Source organism: Pangasianodon hypophthalmus, chromosome 23, assembly GCF_027358585.1.
Source record: "Pangasianodon hypophthalmus isolate fPanHyp1 chromosome 23, fPanHyp1.pri, whole genome shotgun sequence".
NCBI classification, from domain to species: domain Eukaryota; kingdom Metazoa; phylum Chordata; class Actinopteri; order Siluriformes; family Pangasiidae; genus Pangasianodon; species Pangasianodon hypophthalmus.
Window position 1 is genome coordinate 1,626,470 of NC_069732.1, and position 23,531 is coordinate 1,650,000.

Consider the following 23,531-nt stretch of genomic DNA (forward strand, 5'->3'; position numbering starts at 1 on the left):
AAGGAGTCTCCAGTGTCAGCGCTTTGTAACAGTCAGAAGTAAAGCTGTAACTTCAGACATCTTCAGCAGGACAGAGGAGTTTATACGTCTTTGCTCACTAACATGACAAGCTGCGTTTTTTTCTTATCAACCTCAAGACAGAGAATAAAGAGAGACTGGTCAGGGAAAGACTGTTTGTAGCTGCTACAACGTAAGTGACAACAGGAACTAACTCGTTTCACAGACATAAAGTGTAAATACAGCGTGAAGTCCCAGAAGTCTCCATACACAGGGGACTGAGTTTTCCTGCATCACGTCGGTCGTGTCCTCGTCAGTGGATCTTTGTGGACGTCCACTTCTCGGATTCCGCAGCACTTCCAGTCTTTATGAATTTGTTAATAAGTTTGGTGACAGTGTGTGTGTGTGTGTGTGTGTGTGTGTGATGTTCTCGCCATGTTTCCTGTTAAAGTCCATCGCAACCTCGTGACAGCTTCCCGATCCAACCATCAGAATGATTTCAATACCTTCTTCTTTTCTCAAAGGCGTTCTTAAAGTCTATCTGAAAAAATATATATATAATATATACTAAGTATGATAAATTTTGGAAGACATTTTGCTAAAAAAAAAAAGTGTTAATTTCCCCTGTGTATGGAGACTTTTGGAACACTCTGTATATATAAATAAAGAATAGACTCCGTATAACGTGTTTTACTACACTAAAAATTGTAATCTTTGGCAAGTTACTGTGGTATAAAGTGGATTTAAACACTTGGGGATGTGTTATAGGAAAACAATCATAATATAATATGACATAATATAATATAATTATTGCTATTTTATCGATGTTTCACTCTTCAGCAAAGATGGCGGCGGTAATATGAGCTACAGTAGGTTTATTCACCATAGAAACAGAGGAAGAAGCACCGCCGATTTCAGTTCCCTCGAGCTAAACAGTCAACTTCCGGTCAATTTCCGCAAAGAGACCCGTTTTTCACAGGGAACTGTATTTCATGGCACGCTGACAGCACATACTCTCGACTTTAGCCTTTATCAGGAGGTCAGTGTAGAGGAATAAAGCCGCTTTTTCACCTCAGCATGGCGGCAGAAACATTACAGAGGGTAAATATCTCACTCTAATTATTTTGTTGTATGTTTGTGTTGTTTTTGTGGCTAATGGCTAGTTTATTTAGCTCGCTAGTTAACCTGTGTGCAGCTTGCTAGCTCAGTGCTCAGTGTTAATGTTAATTACTGTCACCTTCTCTTCCATCTGATTTCACCTTTATACACCTGTTTATGTTCATTATTCCTGTTTTTTTTACAATTATACTCCATAAAAGAGAAAAGAAACAACATCTGACTGCGTTATTATTAAAAACACTGAGCAGTGCTGGGTAAACCAGGTTTAAAACAGTCAGAAATTACTTAAAATGTACTTTTTTATGGAACAACAAAGTGAATATTTTATATTTTTCAATTGTCCTTCAGTACAGTGTGTAAGGGACCGTCTCAAAAGTGCACGACTTTTGAAAAAGTTGAATAATAGAATCTTTAAAAATTTTTTTAAATAATTTAATTAAATAATTGATAGATTTAATTCTCATAACCAAAAATATTATATAATAAATTATAAAAAAAAATAATAAAATGCCATTAATTATATACATTTAATGCATATTAATTTTCCAAACTTTTAAGGAATATTTTTACAAGGCTTGACTCATTATTTTATTTTATTTTATTTTTTAAATATATATCTCATTTTATTCTGTTCTTGTGTATTTTTTTCTCCTATTTATTTTTGTGCTTCTTTTTTTTTTTACTTCTATTAATTTACTTTCTATCATTATACAATATACAACATTATTTCTCTTTTAGGCGTTTATGTTTAGATTAAAAGTAAAATATAACTTTAATATTTAACTAATTATTATTTCTGGAAACTGAAATTTATAGTAGGCTGAGTAAAGATTTATTTATTTATTTATTTATTTATTACGAAAGGTTTTGTGTAATTAGTTTTTAATTGGTAATGAGCTGAAATTCTGAGTATTTCATTTCCAAGTTTATCATTTCACGAACACTGAAAATAAAGCACACATATAAACATGTATTTCAGATGGGATTCGTTCCTCACTTTCTCCCTCAATCAGAAAATGCAGCGTTGTTCGTTTCAGGCTGTTTAGTTCATGAGAAAAGCGCTGAAATGACCGGGGTTCAACTCGCTGCAGAAAGGAGGGTGAAGGTTGTTATAACAATCACGCCATTCTCAGTGTTCTCACTGTTTAAAAAATATATATATATAAAATAAGATAAGCTTTAATATCAACCATCAGGTTGGTGGATTAAATTAGAGTCCATTATATTACAATTAAATAAAAAACAATTAAGTTAAAAATGATTTGTAAATAGAGTTTCGTAGTTTTGCCTTTAAAGTTTAATCTAAAAGGGAAAAGTTGTGCTTCTGTTATTAAGTTAGTCACTACACTCTGTTTTTGACCTGTTGAGGAAATTGTTTTTTTTTTTAAATTATGTACAAATACTTGAAAATTCGAAACGATTCTCACTGAAGTGTCGTACAAACACGTTAAGGCTTTAATGTGTATCTCGAGTCAGATTACATCATGTAGGTTTTAGGAGAAATTCCTGAACGGAGCGCTTGACCCTGACACCGAGGCCCCGTGTGTAAATAAAGCTTCCTCCCCGGAGACATTTTGTTCCCTGACGCTGAAAACGTCGAGTCACGGCCTCGCTGCTGAAACACACAGCTTTCACCCACAGCTATTTTTAATGTTCAGGACTGTTAGTGTTACTCTAGGACACGAATCGTCTTGTTTGTCTCTGAGAGCTTTACCACGACGGCCCTGAACTCCTGAACCCAGGTTTCTCTAGTCAGCGTTATAACTGCATTTTGTGTGTTTGTGTGTGTGTGTGTGTGTGTGTGTGTGTGTGTGTGTGTGTGTGTGTGGTGTGTGTTTCAGTTACGGGTGTGTCGGCGTCACCTCGCTCTGCTGCAGAAATATTCAAATCTCACAAACACTCAACTGCTGCTGCACAAATCCTTCAGCACACAGAGGTATGAGAGACAGGTAGAGGGACAGGTAGAGGGACAGGTAGAGGGACAGGTAGAGGGACAGGTAGAGGGACAGGTAGAGGGACAGGTAGAGGCAGACAGATGGATGAAGGCAGAGTGTGACAGACAGACAGAGACAGAAAAATAGAGAGATAGAGAAATGGGAAGACAGACAGATTGAGAGAAGAATAGAGAGACAAAAGGACTGACAGATTGATGGATAGAATGAGACACTAGTAGACAGACTGACAGATAAACAGATAGACAGGTAGCAGACAGAATAGATAGACAGACATATAGATGAAGGGACAGATGGACAGACAGACAGACGGGGCAAAAGACAGATAAATGGATAGACATAGGGACAGACGTATAGATAAATGGTCCGATGGACAGACCACCAGAATGACAGGTAGACAGATGGACAAACAGACAGAGAAAAACATGGACAGACGGAGAAACGAACAGAGAAATGAGTTGGCCACACAGACAGACGCAGACAAACGGATAGATGTATAGACAAACCAACAAGTAGATTGGACAGACAGACAGACAGACAGAGAGATAGAGAGATGGACAGACAGACAGACAGAGAAAGAGAGAGAGAGATGGACAGACAGACAGACAGAGAGAGATGGACAGACAGACAGACAGAGAGAGATGGACAGACAGACAGACAGAGAGAGATGGACAGACAGACAGACAGACAGAGAGAGATGGACAGACAGACAGACAGACAGAGAGAGATGGACAGACAGACAGAGAGAGAGATGGACAGACAGACAGAGAGAGAGAGATGGACAGACAGACAGACAGAGAGAGAGAGATGGACAGACAGACAGAGAGAGAGAGATGGACAGACAGACAGAGAGAGAGAGAGATGGACAGACAGACAGAGAGAGAGAGAGATGGACAGACAAACAGACAGAGAGAGAGGGGGACAGACAGACAGACAGACAGAGAGAGAGATGGACAGACAGACGGACAGACAGACAGACAGAGAGAGAGAGATGGACTGACAGACAGAGAGAGAGAGAGATGGACAGACAGAGAGAGAGAGAGATGGATAGACAGACAGACAGACAGACAGAGAGAGAGAGAGATGGATAGACAGACAGAGAGAGAGAGAGATGGACAGACAGACAGAGAGAGAGATGGATAGACAGACAGACAGACAGACAGAGAGAGATGGATAGACAGACAGACAGACAGAGAGAGAGAGATGGATGGACAGACAGACAGACAGAGAGAGAGAGAGATGGATGGACAGACAGACAGACAGAGAGAGAGAGAGATGGATGGACAGACAGACAGACAGAGAGAGAGAGAGATGGACAGACAGACAGACAGACAGAGAGAGAGAGAGATGGACAGACAGACAGACAGAGAGAGAGAGAGAGATGGACAGACAGACAGACAGAGAGAGAGAGATGGACAGACAGACAGAGAGAGAGAGAGAGAGATGGACAGACAGAGAGAGAGAGAGATGGATAGACAGACAGAGAGAGAGAGAGATGGACAGACAGACAGACAGAGAGAGAGATGGATAGACAGACAGACAGACAGAGAGAGAGATGGACTGACAGACAGACAGACAGACAGAGAGAGAGAGAGAGAGAGAGAGATGGACAGACAGACAGACAGAGAGAGAGAGAGATGGACAGACAGACAGACAGACAGAGAGAGAGAGAGATGGACTGACAGACAGACAGAGAGAGAGAGATGGACTGACAGACAGAGAGAGAGAGAGATGGACTGACAGACAGACAGAGAGAGAGAGATGGACAGACAGACAGAGAGAGAGAGATGGACTGACAGACAGACAGAGAGAGAGAGATGGACTGACAGACAGACAGAGAGAGAGAGATGGACTGACAGACAGACAGAGAGAGAGAGATGGACTGACAGACAGACAGAGAGAGAGAGAGAGATGGACAGACAGACAGAGAGAGAGAGATGGACTGACTGACTGACAGACAGACAGACAGACAGACAGAGAGAGAGAGAGATGGACAGACAGACAGACAGACAGAGAGAGAGAGATGGACAGACAGACAGACAGACAGACAGAGAGAGAGAGATGGACTGACAGACAGACAGACAGAGAGAGAGAGATGGATAGACAGACAGACAAAGAGAGAGAGAGATGGATAGACAGACAGACAGACAGACAGACAGACAGAGAGAGAGATGGACAGACAGACAGACAGACAGACAGAGAGAGAGATGGATGGACAGACAGACAGACAGACAGAGAGAGAGATGGATAGACAGACAGACAGACAGAGAGAGATGGACAGACAGACAGAGAGAGAGAGAGAGAGAGAGAGATGGACTGACAGACAGACAGACAGACAGAGAGAGAGAGAGAGATGGACTGACAGACAGACAGACAGAGAGAGATGGACAGACAGACAGACAGAGAGAGAGAGATGGACAGACAGACAGAGAGAGAGAGATGGACTGACAGACAGAGAGAGAGAGATGGACTGACAGACAGAGAGAGAGAGATGGACTGACAGACAGACAGCGAGAGAGAGAGAGAGAGATGGACAGACAGACAGAGAGAGAGAGATGGACTGACAGACAGACAGAGAGAGAGAGATGGACTGACAGACAGACAGAGAGAGAGAGAGAGATGGACTGACTGACAGACAGACAGACAGACAGAGAGAGAGAGATGGACAGACAGACAGACAGAGAGAGAGAGAGATGGACAGACAGACAGACAGACAGAGAGAGAGAGATGGACAGACAGACAGACAGACAGAGAGAGAGATGGACTGACAGACAGACAGACAGAGAGAGAGAGATGGATAGACAGACAGAGAGAGAGAGATGGACTGACAGACAGACAAAGAGAGAGAGAGATGGACTGACAGACAGACAAAGAGAGAGAGAGATGGATAGACAGACAGACAGACAGACAGAGAGAGAGATGGACAGACAGACAGACAGACAGAGAGAGAGATGGATAGACAGACAGACAGACAGAGAGAGATGGACAGACAGACAGAGAGAGAGAGATGGACTGACAGACAGACAGAGAGAGAGAGAGAGAGAGAGAGAGAGAGAGAGAGAGAGATGGACTGACAGACAGACAGACAGACAGACAGAGAGAGAGAGATGGACTGACAGACAGACAGACAGAGAGAGATGGACAGACAGACAGACAGAGAGAGAGAGATGGACTGACAGACAGACAGAGAGAGAGAGAGATGGACAGACAGACAGACAGACAGAGAGAGAGATGGATAGACAGACAGACAGACAGACAGAGAGAGATGGACAGACAGACAGACAGAGAGAGAGAGATGGACTGACAGACAGACAGACAGACAGACAGAGAGAGAGATGGACAGACAGACAGAGAGAGAGAGAGATGGACAGACAGACAGAGAGAGAGAGAGATGGATAGACAGACAGACAGACAGACAGACAGAGAGAGATGGACAGACAGACAGACAGAGAGAGAGAGATGGACTGACAGACAGACAGACAGACAGAGAGAGAGAGAGATGGACAGACAGACAGAGAGAGAGAGAGATGGACAGACAGACAGAGAGAGAGAGAGATGGATAGACAGACAGACAGACAGACAGACAGAGAGAGAGATGGACTGACAGACAGACAGAGAGAGAGATGGACTGACAGACAGACAGACAGACAGAGAGAGAGAGAGATGGACAGACAGACAGACAGACAGAGAGAGAGAGATGGACAGACAGACAGACAGAGAGAGAGAGAGATGGACAGACAGACAGAGAGAGAGATGGACAGACAGACAGACAGAGAGAGATATGGACTGACAGACAGAGAGAGAGAGAGATGGATAGACAGACAGACAGACAGAGAGAGCGAGAGAGATGGATAGACAGACAGACAGAGAGAGAGAGAGATGGATAGACAGACAGACAGAGAGAGAGAGATGGATAGACAGACAGACAGACAGAGAGAGAGAGATGGACAGACAGACAGACAGAGAGAGAGATGGATAGACAGACAGACAGAGAGAGAGAGAGAGAGAGAGATGGACTGACAGACAGACAGACAGAGAGAGATGGACTGACAGACAGAGAGAGAGATGGACTGACAGACAGAGAGAGAGATGGACTGACAGACAGAGAGAGAGATGGATAGACAGACAGACAGAGAGAGAGATGGATAGACAGACAGACAGAGAGAGAGAGATGGACAGACAAACAGACAGAGAGAGAGATGGACTGACAGACAGACAGACAGAGAGATGGATGGACAGACAGACAGACAGAGAGAGAGATGGACAGACAGACAGAGAGAGAGAGATGGACTGACAGACAGACAGAGAGAGATGGATAGACAGACAGACAGACAGAGAGAGAGATGGACAGACAGACAGACAGAGAGAGAGATGGACAGACAGACAGAGAGAGAGATGGACAGACAGACAGAGAGAGAGATGGACAGACAGACAGAGAGAGAGATGGACAGACAGACAGAGAGAGAGATGGACAGACAGACAGACAGACAGAGAGAGAGATGGATAGACAGACAGACAGAGAGAGAGATGGACAGACAGACAGACAGACAGACAGACAGAGAGAGATGGATAGACAGACAGACAGACAGAGAGAGACGGATAGACAGACAGAGAGAGAGATGGACAGACAGACAGACAGAGAGAGATGGATAGACAGACAGACAGAGAGAGATGGATAGACAGACAGACAGACAGAGAGAGAGATGGACAGACAGACAGAGAGAGATGGATAGACAGACAGACAGACAGAGAGAGAGATGGACAGACAGACAGACAGAGAGAGATGGATAGACAGACAGACAGACAGACAGACAGAGAGAGAGATGGACAGACAGACAGAGAGAGATGGACAGACAGACAGACAGAGAGAGACGGATAGACAGACAGACAGACAGAGAAAGAGAGATGGACAGACAGACAGAGAGAGAGATGGACAGACAGACAGAGAGAGAGATGGATAGACAGAGACAGACTGATATTGTGTGAATAGAGTTGCAGTGTGTGAAGTGTGTTGTTTCTGCAGGAGTGGGCGGAGTCTCCGGCCTCTGAGGAAGCTGCTGATTGGTGTGTCAGTGGGCGTTCCCGCGGCGGTGGGCGTGCGCTACGCTCTCTCTGACCCCAAAGACAGGAGGAAGATGAGGATATTAGTGGAGGGCGCAGGACGCTTCTGCAGGTGAGCGGCTGTGTTTACTGCCGGCTCTCAACCCGCCTGATCATCACACACACTGCTGCGTTACTAAACTGCGCGTTGTCTCTTTACTCCCACACGTGGGCTACGGTTTTAAAATATAAACACGGGGAAGATGAAGGAGTCCAGGAGGAAACCTGCTTTTAAATCTCATTCATTTATTAATTATTTAATTCATTTGTTTAATTACTCTGTTCACAGATCTCTGTATATCGGATTTCTGATTTCAGTGGATTACTGGTGGACGTCCAACGTTGTTCTGCGCGGCGTGGATGAGGTGCGTTTGAGATTTTTTCTAACGACGCACATCGTGTTTTAATTCTGTTACAAACATCGAATCCGAGACCCATGAAGACTTCACGAGCACAGTTTACCCAGAAAGCACTGCTGCATCCTGAAGCTATTATTATCATTAGCATTATTATAGTTTTGCTCCCTTTGTAGCTTTGTAGCACACTGTTGAGTAAACAAGCTATGTTCATGAGTGTAAGGAGAGTGTGTGTTGCTGATAACTTCTTTAAGCGTTCTCTGTCCACAGGAAAGGCCGGAGTTCACGGCGGCCATGTCCGCGTGTCACCAGCGAGCGGCGGACAGCATGGTGGAGGGAGCGGTGAGGAACGGAGGAGTGTACATTAAATTGGGACAGGGCCTGTGTTCGTTTAATCACCTCCTCCCTCCGGAGTACATCCACACGCTGCAGGTCCTGGAGGATAAAGCGCTGAACCGCCGCTACAAAGAGGTGATGGGAATGACACAGCTGACGGATAATGGAGTAATCCGACTCTTTTTTAAATTCCCACTGTGTGTGTGTGTGTGTGTGTGTGTGTGTTTCAGGTAGACGCTTTATTCCTAGAGGACTTCAACTCCACGCCGGATAAACTGTTTAAGACGTTTGACTACGAGCCCATGGCGGCTGCTAGTTTAGCGCAGGTGCACAGAGCAGAGCTGCATGATGGGATGCCCGTAGCTGTGAAGGTGAGCAAGCAGATCGACCCTGTGATGATGATGATGATGATGATGATGGTATAGGAATTGCTGAGAATGTACTCAGAGTTGTTCACTTCCTCACATGCGACGCTTTAACATCTTTTACAGCTTTGTTACGGGTTTCAACAATTTATGACGCAGCCAGGATTAGAAAATATCCTGGAATGGTTGCGTTCCGACACTGTTTCTAATCCGTCTTCGTCTCCGGCTTGTCCGACTCAGAAGTGTGCACGTGCAGCACAAAGGGAGAAAATGTGAATTTTATTGGGGGAAACGACTCAAATCTGGCAGCAAGGACACAAACGTTACAGCATCATTAAAGCGATAGTTCACCCAAAAATGAAAACTCTAATGAGATAAATGAAATATCTTCACTTCCGCATAGATCTCTGATGCGAGATCTATGACGAGAGAACCACGATGCTCACGTGTTGTTGATGTTGATGTTGATGCGAGAGCAGACGTTCTCACGACGCAACCGGACCCAGAGGCGCTGCGCTGTTTACAGCAGAGGAAGAGGGACGCTGTGTGCAAGCTTCGTTCATTATATTCTAAGCAGATTTTGTTTTAGGTGTCGGTTTGTTTTTCAAAATGGTACTAAAGTGTGCATTTCCTGGATGCCATAACATGGAGAAACTTCCTCTGCTGTAAACAGTGCAGCGCTTCCAGGTCCGGTTGTATCGTTAGAACGTCCGCTCTCTCGTCAACATCAACACGCAGGCGTCGTGGTTCTCTCGTGAACGCGCGTCGTGGTTCTCTCGTGAACACGCGTCGGAGATCTATGCAGAAGTGAAGATATTTTGTGAATAAAGACTTAATCGTAGTTTTTTTGCACACTCGTATCACTTCATTAGATTGGGATTAAACCCCTGGAGTCACATGGATTACTTTTAAGATGCCTTTATGAACTTTTTGGAGTTTTGGTTACATGGACTGTCAGTGGAGGGACAGAAATCTCCCAGGTTTCATTAAAAATATCTTCATCTGTGTTCCGAAGATGAACGAAAGTCTTATGGGTTTGGAACGACACGAAGGTGAGTAACTGATGACAGAATCTTCATTCTTGGGTGAACTTTCCCTTTAACTAGCTTACATGCTTACTAGCTGGTGTCGCTTTGCTCCTAATGAACAACTTTCTTTGCATTTTATGACCGACTCCCCTCAGGCTAATGATATTAGCATGAAAACACTGTATACTAGCATGGTAGACCGCTCGGGTTTCCTGAACGAGTGGCACGGCGCTGGATTTTCTGGTTGCTCTGTGTGCAGGTGCAGTATATAGACCTCAGGGATCGGTTCGATGGAGACATCAGGACGTTGGAGATCCTGCTGGATATAGTGAAGCTTATGCACCCGAGCTTCGGTTTCCGCTGGGTCCTAAAGGTCTGTATGAGATTACGACACCTGTCTTAAGCCAGAACGCAGTCTAAGCACAGTGACATAGAAGGACCTCTGTATCAGTCCTCTTTATTTAAAAATGCAGTCAGTCGACACGCCGCCATGTTGGAATAAGACCACAATACACGTCCCTTTATATAACACACAGCTGCTAAATAACAGATTCCACATTCCTATAGACAAGTCTATTAAAAGTTGTACTAGAGGAGCCTGATATATCTACTGATAGAACTGCTGGAGTAACACACGTACTGTACAAACCCTAATGAACGGGTATATTGAAATTAGAATAACGCAAAAATGATTTTTTGGAGGAATATAACAAAAACAAACCATTTAACAAGACAGGAAGTAGAGAAAAGCATGGGTGTGTCTCAATCAGTAGATCGTGTCCATGAGTTCAGGCACTAGGACCCTGGCTCACTACACACTGGGACACTGATGACTCAATTTCCGCCGCCATGACGACGTACTTGCTTTGTAAAACGTCACCACTGGCGTTTATCACCAACAGGCAGGACTGATATCTTTCTGACGTTATTCGTCGTATAAATTTATTAGCTCAATCACACGCGTTTCTGTCACGGTGCTTCGAGCACTTAAAAGTCGTTAGACTCAAACAAACTATATACAGAACGTCAAATAAAGTTAAAAATCGATAATGTAAGTAACATTTGAGAGCTTCGATAACGATAACAAGCTACTTATATTTGTAGACGAAGTTGACTGAGAGTTCGTTTTTTTTAGTTGAGGGGCTGGAGAAAATATGACGTCATTTCCAGTAAAGGAACGTACCGAGGATCGATGCTCCCTGGTTTTTGCGGTGCATTGTGGGATTTTTTAGGGAGCGAACGTTCCAGTGCACTGTAAGGCTCTTGCGATTGAGACAGCACTTAAAATGGCCGCCTCCCTGATCAGCGCCCTGACTACTGAACTAGCGAGCTGATTGAGACGCAGCCAATGACATCACAGTTAACGTATTAATAATATGACATGATGATGTAATCGTGATATTGATGTAATACCTCTAATATGAAGCGGAACAATATCGCCGTGTGACTCTTGCAGGACCTGAAGGGAACGTTGGCGCAGGAGCTGGATTTCGAGAACGAGGGCAGGAACTCGGAGCGATGCGCCCAAGAGCTCAAGCACTTTAAATTCGTCGTCATACCCAAAGTGTTCTGGGACCTGACCAGCAAGGTACAGAGATTAACCCGTTACCGAGGGGCATCAGCAAAGCAGTCGCACTGCGCCGCCATTTTTACAGGATTCCAGTCAGTCAGTCTTTTTACTTTTAGTATTTTTTTGAACATTAATAGCTAAGTAGCCTTCGTGATTTTAATCCTTCAGTCAGAAATGCTAAGGTTGCTAACAGAACTTACATTTCTTACGTAAGCAGCTGTTAATGTTAACGCTAATAGATCATCACCTAGTGTTATTTATTTTTATTAATAAAAATTCCCCTCACCCTTATTATGTAAGTAATAAACTTGTTTATGTGTTTATGTGGTGATATGATGGTGTGATGAAGCGGAGTCACTGTTACTACACTGAAGTTGATTAGTTTCCTCTAACAGCACGTCCCTGAGTGTTTTATTCCTCTTACACCACAGCAACTTACTGACCATTACAATTTATTATTTATTAAAGAACATCATGTCATACTTTTTGTCTCTTTACAGTGATGTTTAATGGTTATGAAACAAGTGAGTTCCTGTTGTCACTTACGTTAGAGCAGCTATAAACACTCGTTCCCTCAGCAGAGTCTCTTTATTCTCTCTCTTGAAGTTAATAAGACAAAAATAAACGCAGCTTGTTACGCATGTTACTGAGAAACTGCAAAGAAGCGTAAACTCCTCTGTCCTGCTGTAAAGTTACAGCTTTACCTCTGACTGTTACAAAGTGCTGACCCTGGAGACTCCTTCCATTAATGTTACATAAACATCTCCTTACTTTAAGAAAACTTCACTATATCACTGATTACACACGTTTTTTAAGTCTCTGTGAATGAGCTGTGGCTATAGAAACGATAAAGTATTAGAACTAGCGCATTAATATAAACCTGCGCTACTGTCAGAGCTGCTGTTATAGAAAACTAATCAACACCTTCTGACCAATCAGAATGCAGAACTCAACAGCTGTTTACACTATATAAATTGAATATACAGGACATATCCTGAGGCAAGTGTAATAGTATAACCCAATTTTTACAAAATGGAAAAATTAACATTGATATAAAAAAAAAATACCTTTTTATAAATGAGTATAAAGTGTAATAAACGAACACACACTGATCCTCAGCTCTGCTCCTAACACCAGCGCGTCCTCACGGCCGAGTTCTGCGAAGGCTGCAAAATCAACAACATCGAGGAGATCAGGAGGCAGGGCCTGAGTTTAAAAGACGTGAGTAACACACACTTTAATTATATTTCATTATTATTATTATTATAATTATGCTGAATAATACGTGTGGTCCTCGTTTTGCTCCTCAGACGGCAGATAAATTCATCAGGACTTTCGCAGAACAGATATTTTACACCGGCTTTATACACGCAGACCCACATCCTGGAAACGGTACTGTGTGTGTGTGTGTGTGTGAGAGGACCAAATGTCCCCATAATGATAGGAATACATAACAGAGGAGAGATTTGATTGATCCTCACTGTGTATGTGTGTGTGTGTGTGTGTGTGTGTGTGTGTGTGTCTGTGACAGTGTTGGTGCGAAGAGGTCCTGATAAAAAAGCAGAGCTTGTTCTCTTAGATCATGGACTGTATGAACACCTCAGCAAAAGGTAACCGCCCACAAGCTCATTAATATTCATAAGTAGCTCATGAATAATGTACACATTGTGTTTGGCTCTGATCGTTTTTTTTTTTTTTTTAAATTATATTTTTGTCAGAACAAGGTACATTGAACGTATTCAGTGACAGAGGCACTTTCAAAGTCAAAGTTGGAGGAGTACATTCTTCTTGATATAGATTATTAAAGGATCCCATGTTTTGTAAAACGTTCTGGTTGATATGAAAATATTTGATTTTTTTCAGTTTTTAGAAACAACATTACATCACTAAGCCATAGTGACAGTTTAGGTGGCATTGGTGATTTCCACTCTAAAAGAATTCTTCTTCTAGCTATTAATGTTGCAGATGCCAAGGCATTTTCTTTATCTTTAGTTATGTGAATGTCGTCGCCTGTGACTCCAAACAAAGCTATTACAGGGTTAGGGTGAATTCTTAAATTAAATGCAGTGTTTAAAATCTCAAATATTGAAAACCAAAATTGTCTCAGTTTAGTACAGGACCAGTATGGGTTAGATCTGCCTTAAATGCATTGCAGCGATCACATGTTTCGTCTATATCTGGGTATAGTTTAGCCTATTTGGTTTTACTGTAGTGAATACGGTAGAGAACTTTCATCTGAATCAGATTGAATCATGCCCAAGATGAAATCTTATTTATTCTGTCAACAGCTTTATCCCAAGTGTCTTCAGATATGTCAATTCCCAACTCTCCTATCCGTTCTGTTTTGATCTTCTCTAGTGATATATTTTGGAATGTCATAATTAAGTTATATATTTTGGAAATGAGGCCCTTGAGGTGTGTAGGGGTCTTAAGAACCAAGTCCAATCCCGATTCAGAGGGCATTTGAGGAAACACAGAGCAATGGGGCTGAATAAAGTGACGAACCTGAAGATATCGAAAAAATCTGACTTTTGAAGACATTTTTGAATCAGATCATTGTAATTAGCAAAAATATTATCAATGAAAAAGTCACTACATTTAGCTATGCCCAAGTCCTGCCATTGCTTGAAAGTAGCATCTAGCTTGGCAGCTGTTTTTTTTTTTCTGTAACGTCGTGTTTATTTTATGTTTCAGTGACCGAGCCGCTCTGTGCCAGCTGTGGCGCTCCATCATCCTCCGAGACGAAGCCGCCATGAAGAGATACTCCAACGACCTCGGGGTCAAAGGTCAGCTTGAGCATTAGTACATTCACTGAATGAAGTGTTTCATCATCCTGCTCCAAATCAAACACTACAATTCTGTTCTAACAAGGTGTCAGATCTAGAACCCTGAAGGGTTCTCCGGTCGTCCCGCCCTTAGAACCCTATTTTACTAGCAGAAAGGGTTCCAAAATAGAACCTTGTTTTTCTAAGAACACTTTACTATCTATACAAAGAACCCATTTTGTTCAGATGTAATGAGTTCACCTTTTTTATCTGGAGCGTTCAGCTAGAGATTGTGTAGTGTTTAAAAGTTTGTACACCCTCAGGACCGAATCAAAGACTCATTTATTTTAACCAAGAAGAAATTTAGTGTCTTATATCACACACAAAAATAATTAAAATCCCCATGAAATGTTTCGAGAGCCGTGATTTGATTCTCTATGTTGATGTATTTCATTTTGAAACATTTTAAAGTCAGAGTGACGGAGTGTTGTAGCGCTTCACTCAGGGGTGTGTAGTCTTAAGTCCAGAAAGTGTGTGTGTGTGTGTGTGTTGGGGCAGGATTTCATTCCAACCAAGCAGGAGCCACACCTGAGTCTATACCGATAGCCAGGATCAGCTGAGTAAACAGGTGGAATCAGGTGTGGCAGATTGGACGCCCCTGGCTTAACTGATTTACACAGCAGCCAATAGCGTGCGAGATACGCCACACCGCCCCCCATCTAAAGTGACGAGTTTAACCGGTCTTTCCCACGCCTGTCCATTCAACCTGGACGATATCCAGTGATGAACTTTAAAATAAAAAAATTAGAATATTTCCTTTTTTTCTATATATTATAGTATTGGTGTCCATAACTCTAAAAGAAATTAATGAGCAATTTAAAATGCTAAATATGGTTAAAAATAAAAGATAATTAACATTGTTTATATCTGCATGTGATATAAATATTCTCTCCTCACCTGTGTGCCTCTTATCTCTGTTATATAACCTGTTCTAACCTGACTGTGTCGTGTATATCAGACTACTTCCTGTTCTGCGAGATGCTCCTTCAGCGGCCGATCAACATGCGCGAGCTGGGTCTGGGGAACATCCTGAGCCACGAGGAGACGTCGTACATGCGCAACATGGCCGCTCAGCGCTTCGACAGCATCATGGAGGTGCTGAAGGCTCTGCCTCGGCCCATGCTGCTCGTCTTCCGCAACATCAACACGGTGCGCAGCATCAACGTGGCGCTGGGCGCTCCTGTAGACCGCTACGCCCTCATGGCCAAGAGGTGAGAACACTACACACCATATACTGTACACTACACACCATATACTGTACACTATACACTGTACACTCCTGTAGACCGCTACGCCCTCATGGCCAAGAGGTGAGAACACTACACACCATATACTGTGCACTACACACTGTATACTGTACACTATACACTGTATACTCCTGTAGACCGCTACGCCCTCATGGCCAAGAGGTGAGAACACTACACGCTATACACTACACACTGTATACTGTACACTATACACTGTATACTCCTGTAGACCGGTACGCCCTCATGGCCAAGAGGTGAGAACACTATACGCTATACACTATACACTGTACACTACACACTATACACTGTACACGCTATACACTGTACACTTCACACTATACACTATACACTGTACACTATACACTACACGCTATACACTACACACGCTATACACTATACACTGCACGCTATACACTATACACTACACACTATACACTGTACACTATACACTACACGCTATACACTACACACGCTATACACTATACACTCCTGTAGACCGGTACGCCCTCATGGCCAAGAGGTGAGAACACTATACGCTATACACTATACACTACACGCTATACACTATACACTACACACTATACACAGGACACTATACACTGTACACTATACACTACACGCTATACACTACACACGCTATACACTATACACTGTACACTATACACTGTATACTCCTGTAGACCGGTACGCCCTCATGGCCAAGAGGTGAGAACACTATACGCTATACACTATACACTGTACACTGTACACTACACACTATACACGCTATACACTACACGCTATACACTACACACGCTATACACTGTACACTATACACTACACGCTATACACTACACACGCTATACACTATACACTACACGCTATACACTACACACTATACACTGTACACTATACACTACACGCTATACACTACACACTATACACTGTACAGTATACACTACACGCTATACACTACACGCTATACACTACACACTATACACTGTACAGTATACACTACACGCTATACACTACACACGCTATACACTATACACTGTACACTATACACTACACGCTATACACTACACGCTATACACTATACACTGTACACTACACGCTATACACTACACACTATACGCTATACACTGTATACTCCTGTAGACTGCTACGCCCTCATGGCCAAGAGGTGAGAACACTATACGCTATACACTATACACTACACACTATACACTGTACACGCTATACACTATACACTGTACACTACACGCTATACACTATACACTATACACTACACACTATACACTGTACACGCTATACACTATACACTGTACACTACACGCTATACACTATACACTGTACACTACACGCTATACACTACACACTACACGCTATACACTACACACTGTACACTACACACTATACACTGTATACTCCTGTAGACCGGTACGCCCTCATGGCCAAGAGGTGAGAACACTATACGCTATACACTGTACACTACACGCTATACACTATACACTGTACACTACACACTATACACTACACACTTTACACTTCACACTATACACTACACACTATACACTGTACACTACACGCTATACACTATACACTTCACACTATACACTTCACACTATACACTTCACACTATACACTTCACACTATACACTGTACACTACACGCTATACACTGTACACTTCACACTATACACTACACACTATACACTGTACACTACACGCTATACATTACACACTATACACTATACACTGTACACTACACACTATACACTGTACACTACACGCTATACACTATACACTACACACTATACACTGTACACTACACGCTATACACTACACACTATACACTGTACACTTCACACTATACACTACACACTATACACTGTACACTACACGCTATACATTACACACTATACACTATACACTGTACACTACACACTATACACTGTACACTACACGCTATACACTATACACTACACACTATACACTGTACACTACACGCTATACACTACACACTATACACTGTACACTACACACTATATACTATACACTATACACTGTACACTTCACACTATACACTACACACTATACACTGTACACTACACGCTATACACTATACACTGTACACTTCACACTATACACTACACACTATACACTGTACACTACACACTATACACTATACACTACACGCTATACACTATACACTTCACACTATACACTGTACACTACACGCTATACACTGTACACGCTATACACTATACACTTCACACTATACACTGTACACTACACGCTATACACTGTACACGCTATACACTATACACTTCACACTACACGCTATACACTATACACTGTACACTGTACACTACACGCTATACACTGTACACGCTATACACTATACACTACACGCTATACACTATACACTGTACACTACACGCTATACACTACACACTATACGCTGTACACTACACACTATACACTGTACACTTCACACTATACACTACACACTATACACTGTACACTACACGCTATACACTACACACTATACACTATACACTGTACACTACACGCTATACACTACACACTATACACTGTACACTTCACACTATACACTACACACTATACACTGTACACGCTATACACTATACACTGTACACTCCTGTAGACTGCTACGCCCTCATGGCCAAGAGGTGAGAACACTATACGCTATACACTATACACTACACACTATACACTGTACACTTCACACTATACACGACACACTATACACTGTACACTACACGCTATACACTACACACTATACACTATACACTGTACACTACACGCTATACACTACACACTATACACTGTACACTTCACACTATACACTACACACTATACACTGTACACGCTATACACTATACACTGTACACTCCTGTAGACTGCTACGCCCTCATGGCCAAGAGGTGAGAACACTATACGCTGTACACTGTACACTATACACTATACACTATACACTGTACACTTCACACTATACACGACACACTATACACTGTACACTTCACACTATACACTACACACTGTACGCGCTATACACTATACACTGTTCACTGCACGCTACACACTATACACTACACGCTATACACTACACGCTATACACTATACACTGTACACTTCACACTATACACTGTACACTACACGCTATACACTGTACACTACACACTGTACACTATACACTACACGCTATACGCTATACACTACACGCTATACACTACACACTGTACACTACACACTGTACACTATACACTGTACACTATACACTACACGCTATACGCTATACACTACACGCTATACACTACACGCTATACACTACACGCTATACACTACACACTGTACACTGTACACTACACGCTATACACTACACACTATACACTGTACACTACACACTGTACACTATACACTGTACACTATACACTACACGCTATACGCTATACACTACACGCTATACACTACACACTGTACACTACACACTGTACACTATACACTACACGCTATACACTACACACTATACACTGTACACTTCACACTATACACTACACACTATACACTGTACACGCTATACACTATACACTGTACACTCCTGTAGACTGCTACGCCCTCATGGCCAAGAGGTGAGAACACTATACGCTGTACACTGTACACTATACACTATACACTATACACTGTACACTTCACACTATACACGACACACTGTACGCGCTATACACTATACACTGTTCACTGCACGCTACACACTATACACTACACGCTATACACTACACGCTATACACTATACACTGTACACTTCACACTATACACTGTACACTACACGCTATACACTATACACTATACACTATACACTGTACACTTCACACTATACACGACACACTATACACTGTACACTTCACACTATACACTACACACTGTACGCGCTATACACTATACACTGTTCACTGCACGCTACACACTATACACTACACGCTATACACTACACGCTATACACTATACACTGTACACTTCACACTATACACTGTACACTACACGCTATACACTGTACACTACACACTGTACACTATACACTACACGCTATACGCTATACACTACACGCTATACACTACACACTGTACACTACACACTGTACACTATACACTGTACACTATACACTACACGCTATACGCTATACACTACACGCTATACACTACACGCTATACACTACACGCTATACACTACACACTGTACACTGTACACTACACGCTATACACTACACACTATACACTGTACACTACACACTGTACACTATACACTGTACACTATACACTACACGCTATACGCTATACACTACACGCTATACACTACACACTGTACACTACACACTGTACACTATACACTACACGCTATACACTACACACTATACACTGTACACTTCACACTATACACTACACACTATACACTGTACACGCTATACACTATACACTGTACACTCCTGTAGACTGCTACGCCCTCATGGCCAAGAGGTGAGAACACTATACGCTGTACACTGTACACTATACACTATACACTATACACTGTACACTTCACACTATACACGACACACTATACACTGTACACTTCACACTATACACTACACACTGTACGCGCTATACACTATACACTGTTCACTGCACGCTACACACTATACACTACACGCTATACACTACACGCTATACACTATACACTGTACACTTCACACTATACACTGTACACTTCACACTATACACTGTACACTACACGCTATACACTGTACACTACACACTGTACACTATACACTACACGCTATACGCTATACACTACACGCTATACACTACACACTGTACACTACACACTGTACACTATACACTACACGCTATACGCTATACACTACACGCTATACACTACACGCTATACACTACACACTGTACACTGTACACTACACGCTATACACTACACACTATACACTGTACACTACACACTGTACACTATACACTGTACACTATACACTACACGCTATACGCTATACACTACACGCTATACACTACACACTGTACACTACACACTGTACACTATACACTGTACACTCCTGTAGACCGATATGCCCTCAATGGCCAAGAGGTGAGAACACTACACACTATACGCTACACACTGTACACTATACGCTACACACTACACACTACGCACTGTACAATATAATGTACACTATACTCTACGCACTGTACACTATACATTACACACTGTACACTATACGTTACATACTACACGCTGCACACTGTACACTATGCACTACACACTGTACACTATTCGCTATGCACTGCACACTGTACACTATTTGCTATGCACTGCACACTGTACACTACATACTATACACTATACACTATACACTCCACACTATATGCTATACACTACTCGCTACACACTATACACGCCACGCTCCACGCTCTTGGATCAAACACGTCACATTTTTCTTGTTGTCAGTTACAGTGTAACACAGCGTTAAAGCAACAGATAAAAATATTACGTAACTTTGATAATGTACAAGTGAGAGTTGGGTAAAGAGTTAAATAAATATCAGCTTATCTTTGATGAAACGATTCCTTCAGATTCACTTTCATGGTATGTGCCGTCTGATCACGCTGCTGTATAACAAACAACAAACAGCATGAGCCGTGTGAAATAGATAATAATCATTGCAGTTTCGTGTTGTCTTGTTTATAATAAAAATATATACATTTATTCATGGATTATTTTCCAGCTGCATTGAAACAGGTGAAGGGAAGAGGCAGCTGAACTTCTGAGGTTTGATAATGCAGACTGAATCTGCCCTGTCGTGTGTGTGTGTGTGTGTGTGTGTGTGTGTGTGTCAGTGCTGTGCGAGGTTGGGGTAAAGCCAGAGCAGACGAGTCGAGGCTTCTGCCCAGGGTCACTCTGTTGTGCTGGATTTGGAGTTTCTGGGAAGATGTGAAGTTTGAATGCGCTTTAAGGTGAATTTAATTTAATGTTTTATTTAATTCTCCATTAAAGGAGCAGTTCAGAAAGAAATAAAAGATCCACAATGTCATCTTACACAAAAACGTGAAAAAATATTAAATACATCTCCACCTCCAGACTTTAGTGCAAGATTTATATACAGTGATATTACTGCTACTTACATTGTATTCTTAAAGAAGCGTGTGTGTGTGTTTGTGTGTGTGTGTGTGTGTGTGTGTGTGTGTGTGTGTGTTACAGGTCGGAGATGATGATGATGAGCGTGACTCGCTACGTGCTGCAGCTTCTCTCCTACTGCGGTTTCATCTCGCTCGATCAGGAGGTTTATCAATACCTCAAATAACCAAAGACTCAATAACTCGGCTTTACTGTTTTATTTTATTTAATTTTACACCCTGACATTAGAAGTGTAAACTCACGACCTTCCTCTCATCATCTCTCTCATCCTGTTCAGTGGAGCTTTTTATTCTGTTTCATTTCCTGTCTCCTGGTTTTCACATTTATTTTACTTTTTTTGAAATGAATGAACCACTATGGAATCAACACTATGCAGATGATTTGTGCTTTAGCCATGAGGACTTTATCTGGACTAGCGGGGTGATAATACACCGCTAATAAAACCTAGATAATAAAACAGCATACCATGATAAGGTGCTGCACTCATTATATCTTGAACATGTAATTTAAAATTTTAAATTAATAATAATAATGTAATAATACTTTCTTTAAAAAAAAAAAAAACCTATAAGCTAATTAACTGGTGCGACCAGTTATCATCAGAAGAGACATAATCAGTGGAATGGAGTCGACTCGTGTGCAAGTAAAGTGTCACTGTTCCAATTTTAAAAATGGAAAGATACGGTACAACCATCCACCGAACGTCAGTGAGCGAGTAAAGAGGGGATTAATTAGTCAGAGAATCTGTTCACAGGACAAGCACAGCCCGGACGCCCTACGATGCTGGTATGAATTCGTATTTGGAGTTTGCCAAAAAACATAAAAACTCAAAAACCTGAATAAAAATATTCTCTGGTCTGATGAGACCAAAATTCTGCCGTGTGTCCTTGGCAGGAACCCAACAATCTGAGAACACCATTCACTCTGTGAAGCATGGTGGTGGTAGCATCACGTTTGCGAGTTATCCTAGGACTTCTATCCTTGTTTCTTCTCTGACTAATCCCTTCTTCTGTTCGCGGTTACTGACTCTTGGTGGACGGTCTCCTCTAAGCAGAGTCACTGTTGTGCTGTTTACTTTCATTTCTAATAACGGCTTTAATGTCGCTCTGCAGGATGGGAATGCTCGCGATGGTGATGCTTTTCCAGAACTTTATCCCAGACTTGTTTAGCTTCATGATGCTGTTTGTTTAGATATGTTCTCTAGCAAACTCGGGGTTCTTGACACTTGACGCTTTAATTCAATTTTATTTATATAGCACTTTTAACAGTGGACCTTGTCACAAAGCAGCTTTACAGAAATCTGGATCTAAAATTTTTATTTAAATTTATCCCTAATGATCAAGCCAGAGGCGACGGTGGTGAGGAAAAACTCCCAGAGACGACGTGAGGAAGAAACTCAAACCTGTCCTCGTCTGGGTGAGGCCGGATAGCGCGATTATAAATCAGTTCTCTTCTCAAGC

At 42.2% G+C, this 23,531-nt stretch overlaps 1 protein-coding gene across 1 annotated transcript in view; it reads left to right on the plus strand.

Annotated features, from left to right (window-relative positions):
* Positions 1-950: 950 nt before the first annotated feature.
* The window catches only part of adck5 (aarF domain containing kinase 5), a 23,052-nt gene continuing 471 nt past the window's right edge, over positions 951-23,531 (plus strand). The window contains exons 1-15 of the mRNA XM_026946045.3: positions 951-1,098; positions 2,958-3,052; positions 8,092-8,241; positions 8,458-8,533; positions 8,795-8,995; positions 9,091-9,231; positions 10,513-10,626; positions 11,710-11,841; positions 12,961-13,044; positions 13,134-13,215; positions 13,355-13,433; positions 14,518-14,609; positions 15,607-15,859; positions 21,774-21,890; positions 22,135-23,531. The exon at positions 22,135-23,531 is cut by the window's right edge and continues 471 nt beyond it. Of these exons, the coding sequence (XP_026801846.3) occupies positions 1,075-1,098; positions 2,958-3,052; positions 8,092-8,241; positions 8,458-8,533; positions 8,795-8,995; positions 9,091-9,231; positions 10,513-10,626; positions 11,710-11,841; positions 12,961-13,044; positions 13,134-13,215; positions 13,355-13,433; positions 14,518-14,609; positions 15,607-15,859; positions 21,774-21,890; positions 22,135-22,237 (1,743 nt within the window). The 5' untranslated portion in view covers positions 951-1,074 and the 3' untranslated portion in view covers positions 22,238-23,531. The remainder of the gene's footprint in view (positions 1,099-2,957; positions 3,053-8,091; positions 8,242-8,457; positions 8,534-8,794; positions 8,996-9,090; positions 9,232-10,512; positions 10,627-11,709; positions 11,842-12,960; positions 13,045-13,133; positions 13,216-13,354; positions 13,434-14,517; positions 14,610-15,606; positions 15,860-21,773; positions 21,891-22,134) is intronic.